At 42.0% G+C, this 13,601-nt stretch overlaps 1 protein-coding gene across 2 annotated transcripts in view; it reads left to right on the top strand.

The window, feature by feature from the left end:
• The window catches only part of LOC134909087 (ephrin type-A receptor 3-like), a 317,153-nt gene that overhangs the window by 63,107 nt on the left and 240,445 nt on the right, over positions 1-13,601 (top strand). For both annotated transcript variants that reach the window (XM_063915519.1, XM_063915520.1), the window contains one exon: positions 968-1,628. In XM_063915519.1, coding sequence (XP_063771589.1) covers positions 968-1,628 — 661 coding nt within the window. The remainder of the gene's footprint in view (positions 1-967; positions 1,629-13,601) is intronic.

Below are 13,601 nucleotides of genomic sequence, written 5' to 3' on the forward strand. Positions count from 1 at the left end.
TTACAAAAGATTCTGCCAAATACGTAATAGTCCACAACTGATTTTCATGTTAAAATCAAGTAACTTTATAACTGATAAAGTACTATCTGGAAATTTAGCTCCTGAAAGTAAATATAACCAGTAAATCTAGTTTTTTTAGATTTTTTCTGAACTTGAATCTTGATTAAAAAAAAACCTTAAGATTTGGGGCAAATTTGAAACCAAATCCTGGATTCATGCATCCCCATATTACAGGTAATACTTAGCTAAGGTGGGTATTTATCAAAGCTTGGATAGAGATACAATTGTGAGATATAAAGTTCCAACCAATCAGCTTCTACCTGTCATTTTTCAAACACAGTTTGTAAAATGTAAGGCAGAAGCTGATCGACTGGTACTTTATCTCTCACAATTTTATCTCTCTTAAAGCTTTGATAAATACTATGCAAGTGTCAAATTAAATGTAAATGGAATTTTTAGTTTAAATAAAAATAACAGAATTTCAAGCATCTTTCTCTAAAGTGAAGCCCTTTCACTTCAGCATTAGGTAGTGATGAGCTATATTTTGGTTCCCTTTACCAGGCTTCCCTCCTGGATGGTATAGATAGGGACTCTCATACCACCTGACCGTTCAATTAGCAACATGTGCCTAATTTGTTATATATGTTGTTACATTTGTATTCTCATCATTCTAGTGTTAGTGTTTTGAAAGCAATAACACGCTCTTCATCTCTTCCTGGGTATTATATGGTTGCAGGTTTAGTAGTTAGCTTGGTTTTGGAGATGTAATGTAATACGTCTGTACATATTGAAACGTTTATTTATATGTACGCATATGTTGACACTTACCTTTTAGTATAGATGAACCTATGGTAAAGGAATAAAGTTTTCAATTAAAAAAAGGTAAAGATGTTATTTGCAAAGTGTTTTATGCCAAGAATATGGTTTATGTGTTTTCTCATACATGTGCTGTGTCTATCAATAACAGTGGGAAGAAATCAGTGTAATGGATGAAAGAAACACCCCTATGAGAACTTACCAAGTTTGTAACGTTCTAGAGGTAAACCAAAATAATTGGCTGAGGACCAGCTGGATCCCCAGAGGAGGGGCCCAACGGGTATATATTGAGATCAAGTTTACCCTCCGAGACTGTAACAGTCTACCAGGCGTATCAGGCACATGCAAGGAGACCTTCAACATGTACTACTACGAGTCCAACAACAGCAATCTATGGCACATTCATGAGAACCAGTTCATTAAGATCGACACTATCGCTGCAGATGAGAGTTTCACCCAGGTGGATGTTGGTGATAGAGTCATGAAGCTGAATACAGAAGTAAGAGACATAAGCAACTTGTACAAGAAAGGTTTCTACTTGGCTTTCCAAGACGTTGGAGCATGTATTGCTCTGGTCTCAGTCCGGGTCTTTTACAAAAAGTGTCCGATGACCATCCGTAATTTGGCCCTGTTCCCTGACACTGTCACTGGAGGGGACTCGGCCTTGGTGGAAGTTAAGGGATCGTGTGTTAATAACTCAGTGGAGTTTGATGCGCCTAAAATGTACTGTAGCGCTGATGGAGGATGGCTGGTACCTATCGGTCGCTGCTCCTGCAAGCCAGGCTATGAAGAAAAGAGGAATGCATGCCAACGTAAGTTAAATAACTTGTTCCTTATACCTCTTTTGGGATCTCTTAGTAAAAAAGACAAGGAATGTGTTTTATGCATGAACTGTGCTTCATGTATATTTATACTTTTTTTTTTTCAAAATTAAATTTTATTGTTTTATATTTTGAACAAAAAAATAAGGGTGGGGATACAGAAGAGAAAAGGGAGGGGAAACGGGTAGGGGGGTGGTATACATATGTTTTGCAGAGGAAAGGACATGTACATAGAATATAAAGGTCCAACAAAATAATGAAAATCATGTAAGTCTGAACTCACTCAACAATAACCTAAGATCTATGCATCCAAGTCTAGTATCGATGAGTTGTTAATGGCGTCTAGAGGTCGACTATGCCTGTAGTTGCTCCACGAAAGCTAGTAGTGGGCAAGAGGGTGAAGCTAAATATGCGACCCCCGCGGTTTCAAACTCGTAGTGAGACTGTATAGCCGTTTCAATTGCATCTATAGTCGGGACCACGGAGGAGCGCCAATGACGGGTAATTAGTAGTTTTGTGGAAATGAGTATATGGCCCAAAACATATTGATCACCTGGTGATAAGTCGCCATAATAAAGGTGGAGGATAGCCAGTCGTGGATGTGGTGTTACATGGTGGCCTAATACAGAAGCGATAAGCTTAAATACCGATTTCCAGAGGTAGATAAGTGCAGGGCATTCCCAAAAAATATGCAACAGCGTTCCCACTTTACCACAGTTGCGCCAACATAAGTTAGAAGTGGAGGGTTTCATTGCATGTAAGCGAGAACGTGTAAGATATAAACGATGCAGGATCTTATAAAATGATTCTTTATTATATTTTACTTTTTATAATTATCATGTTATTTAATATTTAGCAGCAATGCAGGTCATTTTCAGATACTCTGTTGTCATTATTCCTATATGAGTAATCACACTTGTCTGCTTAATTTTTTGAGATGTTTCGAAATATCTGCCCCCTTCCTAAATCAAATAATATCTTCGTATGCCCCTTTATTGTGTTTCTAATAATAATTGTGGCTCTTAATTTAAATACTGTATAATAATCTGTGCATCTTTATTTATAGTAATATCTGTGCCACTTAATTTCCCCCCACGCTTTTCTGTAGTGTAGTGGATCGTATTCTCATCTCTCTTGATATTTTATTCAGAAAATAAACAGTAGTCCAGTGGTATAAGAGATTAAAAAAAAACCCTGAACACAGGCCTGGACAGCTCCATAGAGCTACCTGTCTTGCAAGCTCACCTACTTTATAGACAGTTTATCCCCCACAGAATAACAAACAAGATTGCTGCAATATTATCTACCTTATCTGTCGTAATAACCATCTCTTTTTTGTTTGTTTTTATTTGCAGTGGGTTAAACTGTAGTTTGTATAACCTCTGGTTAATGTATCTGTCAATTTTTATGTTTTTTTTTTATTCGATAAAAGATCCAATATTGTAGTAAATCACTCCCAATCAGTATGGTTTGGTTAGAGGATGGAAAATTTGTTTTAAAAAAAAATTGGTGGCCTGATTCTGAATCATACCTAGTGGAAATGCGGACGAATCTTGCGTATTCCAGCATGCAGCGCAAAGTAGATCAGTTACTGCACATGCACCGTTTCAGGCATATGGAAACGGACAGAGATGGCAAGTGTGTGTAGGGACTGATCTGTCTGTCAGCAGGTCATGGGTCATGGGTGTGTCGTAGACATTTATGCCGGCTTCCGCTCACAATTGTATTGTGCGGATGGAAACTGGACACTTGTTTTAGATAGTTCTATTGCACTCAGAAAGTCCAGACACTGATGGTGGCTGTGGATGTAAAATCAGTGGGCGGGATAGGTTTCCACATGCAGGCGCTGGATTATCTGCAAAGACGAGCAGATTCTCACTTTGGCAGAAGAGAGTACATAGCCTGCCGTGAATGCGTCCTCCTCAGGATCAAGACTATGATGTATTAAAGATGACGTTTTCTTTTTGTACCTTACCTGATATAGGAGACATGGCATCTTCCTGTCTATACATTCAAGGAGACTATTGAAAAGAAAAAATAACTGATTTTCATATAATAGCAAAACACCATTTAACAATTAGTCGCTGGCACATTAATATGAGCCATTCTCGGAAGTATACCCAGAGAGAAATCTTTATCTTAGAATGCACTGAAATCAGTAAATAATTGGATAAAATGAAGCCTAAAGTTAACATAAAAAGAGGGTGTAATTGATACCTGCCAGGAAAAGCACTTGGAACAATTGATTTATTGGAGCTCTATTCTCATATCCATTACTTGAGATTATAATGTACAAAGAATGGAGGCCAGGCATCCACACTTCTGAGCCGCGGTTCAAGAAGTACTCAGAGAAAGATCACGGGTCGGACTTATCGAGCCGGGAAAAGGTTGTTTTAAGAATTTAATAGGATTAACTATGCCCCCCTAGTGCGAACTTTTTACTTGAGCATGGATTTTTTTTGGGTTGTAAGAGAAAAGGGGCTTTTGTTGCAGGATTTTGGAAAGAGTTCTAGAGTAGCGTTTATTAACCTCAAAAGCCTTCTGGTCAGAAGTGCAGAGTGATCATTGGGAAGAGGGTTCAATGAGTGTACCCTTAGGGTTCCACTATACCTCGTGATTAGGTATAATGCATTATTTACCACAGTGTCATTAGTCCCAGGCACCATCTGGGTGTGTTTGTGTATTTATGGTGTTTCTTTTCTTATATTGACCTTCTTTCTCTTCTCCACTGGGGTCTTTCTCTTCTCTTTCCGGGTCTCCATGTCTCTTCCCTCCCTACTTCCTCTTCTGCTTTCGCTCTCTCTCTCCCCGTTAACCTCCCATGTATCGCATTTATGAGCTTGTGTGATTGTAGCAGATTTGTAGCAGATTCTCACACATGGCCACAGCTAGACCCCAGACTCCATCAACCTCACAGCCCCCAGTGGAGCTATGTTTTGACAGTGCAGTGTCATTTTTTTTCTACTTTAGAGTTCTGTCGGTGGGTGAGTGCTAGGCATGTTGGGTCTGATGTGCTTGACGGCATGTAGTATTTTTTATCACCAGTTAGTTTTATTATGTACTGTAGATATTGGTTCTGATCACAAAATAACTGTCGACACTACATGTAGATAACAGGTAAATGTTCCAGGCCAATATACTTCTTTGTCATAGTCACCAAGTGTCCCTAATGTCCCCATTTTTCAGTATTAACTAACTGCACTATAAAAATTAAAAAATTACTCTTTATCGTCCGTTAAGATAGAGATGTGTGCAGAGTCAGACCCCTGTGTTTTGGCTTTGATTCATCCTTGTGTTTTGGTTTTGGCAAAACCACCCTCGAGTGTTGTGGATTGTATGTGTTTTCAAGTGTTTTGGTTTTTGGCACGGTTAAAAAAAAAATCAATAAAAAATCAATAATTATTGCTAAAAATTGATAAAAACAGCTAAAATCATGTACTTTTTGCAATCCAAAACCTGAAATTTGGTTTTAAAATCCGAATTATGAACCGTGGGAAGATCCAAACTGGGACTTGATTCAGATTGGATCTCCTTGGGAGATGAGGACCAGGTTTTGATTCAGTTCAGGTCCACAAAATTTGTGTGGATTTGGATTTCTGGAGAACCAAATTAGCACATCTCTGCTATTAGATGGAATTATTACCATATTTTCTCATTCTTGACTTAAAAATTGGTTTTTAAATTTCACAATTGCCAAATATAGTAAATATACAATGATAAGGATTGTAGTGCTCCAATGTCCCATTAGACTATAGCAAGTAACCCGTGGCAGCATTAGATCGGCACCAAAGTGTCCCTGATTTTTTCTTTTAAATGGTGTCTGCTATACTTTAATTTAATGAGCGGTCTGTGGTGGGCTGCTGTGACATTCAAGGAAAGGTAAGAAAATGCAAGTCATGCTCCTACCACCAAGGGGGAGATGTACTAAGCAGTGAAAAGAGTGGAGAAGTGAGCCAGTGGAGAAGTTGTCCATGGCAACCAATCAGCTGCTCTGTATAATTTTATAGTATGCAAATTATCAATGTTACTTAAATGCTGATTGGTTGCCATGGCCAACTTCTTCACTAAATATATTCTCTGTACCTACCCATATTAATAAGGTGTTGTCTTTATAGCGTGTAAAACAACAACATTTTGCATAAACTCATGTTCACATTCACAAAAGAGGGTACTACATTTGAGCGCATAATGCATCCAATTAGTTGCAAAAAGTAGCCTCCATTAAAGTAGAAAAAAAATCCTAGTTAGGGAGGTATCCTATTGCCGGCGGTAGTTCACAGCATGGCAAAAATCATGATTTAAGCCCCATATTGATATTGCTCTATTTGTTGTAGCCCACTTTAGCCATGCAGTAACCTACCCTGTTACTGGCCAATAACACATGGGATCCAGGATTTGTTCCTGGACCCATGTGTTAATGCCACATAAATGGGTCTTCTGGGACTACTTATCGGGGATTATACTTTGCGTGCCTCATAGATGCCAGCATCGGGGGATCAGCACGCCACATTGGGACTAATAGGATAGCCCCCGGTAAATCTATTAGCAGCGGTAAATTAATTAATAGGATTCCCCCTAAGAGTCTTTTCAAGTAGTAATAGGCAGAATGTAAGACCTGGTCCTATGTAATTCATTAGCAAGATACTGTATATATAGTATATTTATATTTTGTCTACAGCAGGTATAGTATAAAATCTAGGCAGAGTTTTGTTGGTGGACAAGTATGAGCAATCCCTTAATTCCAACTGCCAAGTGGCCTTTGTGAATGTCAGGAACAACTTTTTTTCAACTTTCACATTTGCGTCACTTGACAATGATCATTTCAGTCCGAGCATATTCATACCCAGCAATTTTTATAGCAATGATGTAACTATTATAACATTTTGTGGTTGTTACACAGGCACCACATCAACTTTTGTATAAGGTTTTGGATTTTATTTTGTAAAACTTTTTATTAAAGCATCACGGGAGTTCACACAATATTTCTCTAATTCATATACCCCAATTGCTAATAAATTGATTTTCTATTTAGCATGACTTCTCTGCTGCTGGTGAAACAAAATAAGGAAAAACTGTTTTTAGCCTACCTTCTCGTGATCTATAGATTTCAGTTAATATCGTGCATTCAGTTTGAAATATATTTAGTGGTCTGGACTTTATTATTCAACTATAGACCTTGCCAGTCTGGCTACATTTACGGTTATCTTTTTCCTTTATTACAACAATACTGCAACTATACAGCAGCCATTGGATGTGCTATTTTATTAGATTAACTCTGAAAAACAAAACAATTTTCACATTCATCCTGCGGTAAAGATTTCAGATGAATCCGCACCTGCACACATGGGGTATTTCCCTGCCCTAGATTAAATATCTTGAAATGCTTGGTTAAGAACCGTCCATGTGTGTATGGAGAAGATGAAGAGTAGTGTTTGTTCATTGCTGGCTGGTGACGTCCTTCTCTATCAGCTGCTAACACTGCAGCCTTCTCTGTCCAGATTCTGAACCATGAATAATTTACTGAGATTGCAAACCTAACTTGAGTCCGTAGAATTCCCCTAGGCATTCACTACCTTCAAGCCTGAAGCAGTGACCTTAGAGCTAAAAGCAGATTATATTAAACCTGCCTCACTGCACTTAAACTGCTAGCTAAAACATGCCATCTAAAGTAGAACAACGTCCTGGGAGCCACATGCGGTTCTCGAGATCCTTAGATTAGATGTGCGCCAGTCAGGCAAACCACCATGCCTTATACAGTAGCTCCAGTGTTCATACAGTAGGTATACACTGGTATTTGTAGTACTGCCCTGCCTATGTGGCTTGAAAAATTGCTAACAAGTAAATTATTTTTAAATATGTTTTCCAATGTTTTGGTATGTAGGGATTGAATGAGAGCTAAATCTATATAATAATTTCATAAGGTCTGTTCCGTCTCGTCAGTGCACGCGCCATGGAAGTCATGGTATGCTCCCTAATGGCTTCCACTGCTAGGGAGACAGGACAAAACTAGGGGGAGGGGGATGGAGGACCAGCCAGCGGGATTGGTAGGTAATGGGAGTACAGGTGGGCGGAGCCTTGGGACAGGATGAGCGGCTGCAGCATTCCAGGGGGCAGAGCAGTGGAAAAACAAGGGGGTGGGGGCCGGAAAATAATGGGGACTCACATCTTCCTTACAGCTATCTTTTTACTAATTTGAAACTCGTTGAGGATAGTTTCACCTTAAATAATACATTGTGGAACCAATGCAAAGCAGCAAGTGTCGCTCCATGAGATACTTGGCCAGATCTTTGTCCGTGAAATGGGTGTTCCTGTCGGCAACATTGCTCTCACATGCAAGAGATCCACCGCATGTGAGTGACATTTGTGCTGTTCTGAGACATAGGAAATGGAAGCATAAGGTAGTAAATCTGGCTGCCGTGGTCTTCCACACTTATGGCATGTGACTTCTCCCGTACGCAGGCTGTACACCATCACTATACGTACACTTAATTTGACAGCCATAATCAGTATGACCCCGCCTATACAAGATGCAAAAGGTGTGTCTAAAAACAGGCTTACTTATGCTGCTGGACAAGTCTCTCGCAATTAAATCGACACGCCCTCAGTGAGCCTACAGAAGAACAACCCATTGCAATTTAGTTACGTCAACTCAATTGCAAGCGTTATGCACCTGAAATACGTATGACGCTGTGGTCGTAGTTGGGTACGCTTGGTTCCCGCTCTTCCTGCTCCATGTGAAAAGGCACAAGATGTGCTCTGCAAATGGACTTGTTATCAGCTCGGCATTATCCCCTATGTAACTAGAAAGGGTGGCCAGTGGTCAGAGGCAGAATGTTAGGAAGACTTGGCTGCAGTGTGCGTTTTGTTCTGCGGACAGGCTGTCACCACTTGATCTGCTCCCTGCTTGGTAAATGTCACTGAGCACAGCTTAGGTGACATACTGTAGGAAGCAGACCAATTAGTTAGAGTATTGATCTATCTGGCTTGTGTAGGGGATAGTATGGCGGGCGCCTGGACTCTAGTCCAGAATACAGATGTTTATTATTGATTACAATGAACTGAGCACCGTAAATCAACCCGGTCTCTAGGTTTACCCCCTGGGCATGCTGATTCCCAAGAGCCAAGGAAACTTTGTTCCTAATCTACTAATTTGTCAAGGAGATTAAGACAAGGGCAGAGTTTCCTATGGCATTATATATTTGCCCGACGTTAATTGCAGTTGTAAATGCCCCGGGGCTGGCACAGGGAACCAGCCACCAGATATTTTTTAGCTAAGTAACTAAAGTCACATTGAGATGAATTAACTCTACTCTTTGTCAGGTCTTGGATATTAAACTCAGGTTGCCCGATTCCACACGTAAAACACGTTCCCTATTAGACAGCTCATTCATTTATGTGCGAGACATTTAAAAATGAGAAACAGTGAAATGGAACTTAACCCCGTCGGTTTCTTGTTTAAGAAGCCAATTGTAGCGAAGTCTTTATATACTTCTATGGGCAATTGTGCTACTTTTTGGGAGAATGTAAAAGTTTAACTTAGAAATCCTGCAACTATCTGTTTTGGTGGCCGCTATTTCTTTTTATTGTCTCCAAAATAATGTTTTATATACTGTATCTCGTTTTTGCGTTTTACCTCTAAATGAGTACAGTATTTGTGAGTTTCTGTGGTCAGTCAGCATTCAGCGTAGTTTTACACATACTATCAGTGCACTGTCCAGCTTGTACCCATAAAATGGGCCTGTTTTGTCACAAACAGGTGCATAATTCCAGAAAAGAGGGAGAAGCGCATTTGCTTCGTGGGAGGACATTTTTCTCAAAGCCCAAATCAGGACTTTGGACACCCAGTCAAGCACTTTTGACGTCTAAACCCGGAGCTGTCCGGTGAGTTAACTGCATACTTACCTACTTGACATTTCTCCTCTCCGGGAGAAGCCCGGAGAGGAGACGCTGCAAAAGACATCGGGGAGGCCGGGGCCGGGCTGTGACCTCAAGCCCCACCCCCACATCAAGAAACTTTGCAATTCGCGGGTCTGCGGGAAGGGGGCAAGGCTAAAATGACGCAATTTGCGTAATTTTAACCCCTCCCCACCGCACGGACCAGCAAATATGGGAGATTATCTCCATCCTGCCCCCATCACTAGGGTGCGAGCAGGATGCGGGAGACCTGTCTACTCTTCTGGGGGTGCGGGGGGCTACTCCAAAAAATGGGAGCCTCCCGCAGTTTCCGGGAGAGTAGGCAAGTATGGACTTAACTGCTAAAGGGCGTCTATCGGAGAAACATTGGCAAAACCATGTTGCATCCACATGGGGCATATTTACACTGTGCAGAGAGATTTAAGCCAGTTGATATGTCATTATCCCTGGGGTGCTGTGAGAAAAATGCTCTAGGGCGTCAAGATTTATGAATGTTTGGTAATCACTGCTGTACTGCATTGTACGTATTCATTTAAGTTTATTATGTAATTCAGATTCTGGGACACATCTTAGAAAACGGATGAATTTCCCTATGTCAAGCCGATTGCGCAAGCGTCTTAATCTGAAAACATGTTGTGGGCACACGCCACACAATGCGTCTAAGGTAGCGATTAGCTGCGTATATATCGGATCGTTCGCAAATGGAGACTAATGTCAAGTGGGCGTTTCTGGCTGAGCTTGCTAGTGTACCACAAAAGGGGTAATTCTGAGCCCCGGCTGCAGCAGTTTACGGACTAAGGCTGGGTACACACTTACCTGACCTGTCTGTAGACCGACGGCTCTATCTGCCAACCAAGTGGCCTATTCTAGTAAGCATACACACTTAGCAAGCAGCCGATCGATGTGTTTGTGTTGACATCACAGCTCATCACCCAGTTGATATGTCAGTTACCGGTGGTCCCTGCAGCAAGTGTATGGGTGGTCGGCGAGTCACCCATACACTGCTGTGCCGCAGAGCTGATGCAATATGTCTGTGAGTGACGTTGTTGACAGACATATTGCCGATCCACAGACAAGATATCGTCTGTTCGATAGAAGATGTCATATGATGCTGAGAACTGCTGCTTTGTATAGCGGGAGTGGGCCATGAGGATGCTGAGGACTGCTGCTTTGTATAGTGGGAGTGGGGCCATGATGATGCTTTAGAACTGATGCTTTGTATAGCGGGAGTGGGCCATGATGATGCTGAGAACTGCTGCTTTGTATAGCGGGAGTGGGGCCATGATGATGCTGAGAACTGCTGCTTTGTATAGCGGGAGTGGGCCATGATGATGCTGAGAACTGCCGCTTTGTATAGTGGGAGTGGGGCCATGATAATGTTGAGAACTGCTGCTTTGTATAGCGGGAGTGGGTCATGATAATGTTGAGAACTGCTGCTTTGTATAGCGGGAGTGGGCCATGATGATGCTGAGAACTGCTGCTTTGTATAGCGGGAGTGGGGCCATGATGATGCTGAGAACTGCTGCTTTGTATAGTGGGAGTGGGGCCATGATGATGCTGAGAACTGCTGCTTTTTATAGCGGGAGTGGGGCCATGATGATGCTGAGAACTGCTGCTTTGTATAGCGGGAGTGGGACCATGATGATGCTGAGAACTGCTGCTTTGTATAGCGGGAGTGGGCCATGATGATGCTGAGAACTGCTGCTTTGTATAGTGGGAGTGGGGCCATGATGATGCTGAGAACTGCTGCTTTGTATAGGGGGAGTGGGGCCATGATGATGCTGAGAACTGCTGCTTTGTATTGTGGGAGTGGGGCCATGATGATGCTGAGAACTGCTGCTTTGTATAGTGGGAGTGGGGCCATGATGATGCTGAGAACTGATGCTTTGTGTAGTGGGAGTGGGGCCATAATGATGCTCAGAATTGCTGTTTGTATTGTGGGAGTGGGCCATGATGATGCTGAGAACTGCTGCTTTGTATAGCGAGAGTAGGGTCACTACTATGACCCAATTGATAGCAAATTGCATCATTCAAGCCTCAAGCCCACCTCACCCAAGAAGTGGCATCATGTGAGAGTGGCAGCATGTGAGAGGCCCGCCCACTCTCCAGAGAGCGGGACAACTTACCCCCTAATTCATGGAGTGTGTACTGTAGTACTGGTCTGTGTTTCTATTACTGTTCTCTGTTTACATCAGTGTGATTAGGGTTGGGTATGATATGCCGGCGGTCAGGATGCCGGTGGCAGAAGACTGACCGCGGCATCCCCATGGTGAAAATCCTGACAGGGTCTTACCTGTCCGCAGCCCCGACAAACCCTCGTTCAGGATCACGGCTGTCAGAATTCCAGCGCCGGCATTCCAAACAGTGTTGGGATTCCGGCATCCGTATTTCAACTGCCCGGATCCCAACTGCGGGATCCTGACTGGATCCCCTGTGATATAGTGTGTGTTACTGTACTGGGTGATTCTATCATTGCGGCATGTTTATGTATTACTGTGTAATGTGCATATTACTGCACTGTGTATTTCCCAGGGGTGGGGGGGTAGGAGGGAGATCTATACATTTATGGTATAGATTTACATACTTTAATACCTGTCGGCTACACACAGCAGCACTAGACATTTTGTGGACTAAACAAATAGTCAGCTAATCTGCCTGCTAGGAATTTTATCAGACACTACAGCAGCGGGAATTGTTACAGCTTTTCTTATAACTATTGGCTCAGACTACAAAATGGCCGAGGGAAGACAGTTGGTGCAATTTAATTGATTTATGTCATTTTTACATTTTTTTTTAATTTAAACAATAACATTAATGTTCCTGTCTTTGCTTCACTCCTTCAATTCAGAGTACAGCACTAGTGCTGGCGTGACAGTATCTAGGAGTATATAATATTGTTGACATTTTTATTTATCTGTTACAAGTGCCTGTTAAATTACATTTATAGTCTGCCTGTAAACCTGCTGATGTGAGACATGGTGATTTCATTTCTTTTCAATACACCGAGGGACATTTTTAGATGTGTTTGATAGAGTGTCAGTATCTATTGCAGATATAAAGTCATTTGATGCTTTCAGCAGGACCCCATTCAATGCAGCAATGTTAATCCTTCTCAATGCAACACAATTGGTTGTACATTTGGTTTGTTGGGTTTTTCAGCAGGATTCTGCATAATCCAGTACTTTTGTAGAACACATGAATTAGGGCATCACACGCACTTCCGATGCACTCGTCACACAAAGTCAGTCATACATTGCACTGACTGACCTCCTGTATATTCTGGCCTTCACGTTGAGCCTCACGTGTAACCTGTCCTGTCCACCCAACAAGTCACATGAGGAAATCTTTGCTGAATAGTAGCTAAGAGGCAGAACTAACTTTCTGCTGTATCTTTTATAGGACATTTCCTATTTCACAATAAATAACTGACACAAACTGTATAATTATTTTTTTGCTGGTTTGTAAATCATTTGTGGGCCACAGGCCTTCACCTGCGGGTTCCAGCTTTGCCTTGCTTTATTGTCACCCATTATATTATAGGGCACCACATGTGGTTTGCAAATGCCATACAAAGGGCAAACAACAAGACAGTGCAATGCAGTAAACAAATAACAAATAGCACTACAACTCTCAGCACGGCTACTTATACAAGGGGCCTAGCTAAAGCCTGTACCCATTAGCGTGCCTGGGGCCAGCTGACAGGTTTAGAGCCACTGAATGAGGTATGAACACAGTGAGGGAGTGTAGTCCAGGGCAGAGAGCCCAAGGAGGAGGAGTAGAGTGTAGCCAATGAGCGAGAGTTGTAGGTAATGAGAACAGGAGGGAGGAGTGCCCTGTTTATTGGAGATTACCATCTAAAGCACAGGTTCTCAAACTCAGTCCTCAGGACCCCACACAGTTCATGTTTTGTAGGTCACCTGTAGATATTTCAAATGTGACAGTTGGTAAAACACAGTGCAGATGCTGGGTGACATGGAAAACGTGAACCGTGTGGGGTCCTGAGGACCGAGTTTGAGAACCACTGATCTAATGGAAAGGGGGCAGACCAAC

The sequence above is a fragment of the Pseudophryne corroboree genome, chromosome 4 (assembly GCF_028390025.1).
Source record: "Pseudophryne corroboree isolate aPseCor3 chromosome 4, aPseCor3.hap2, whole genome shotgun sequence".
Classification (NCBI taxonomy): Eukaryota; Metazoa; Chordata; class Amphibia; order Anura; family Myobatrachidae; genus Pseudophryne; species Pseudophryne corroboree.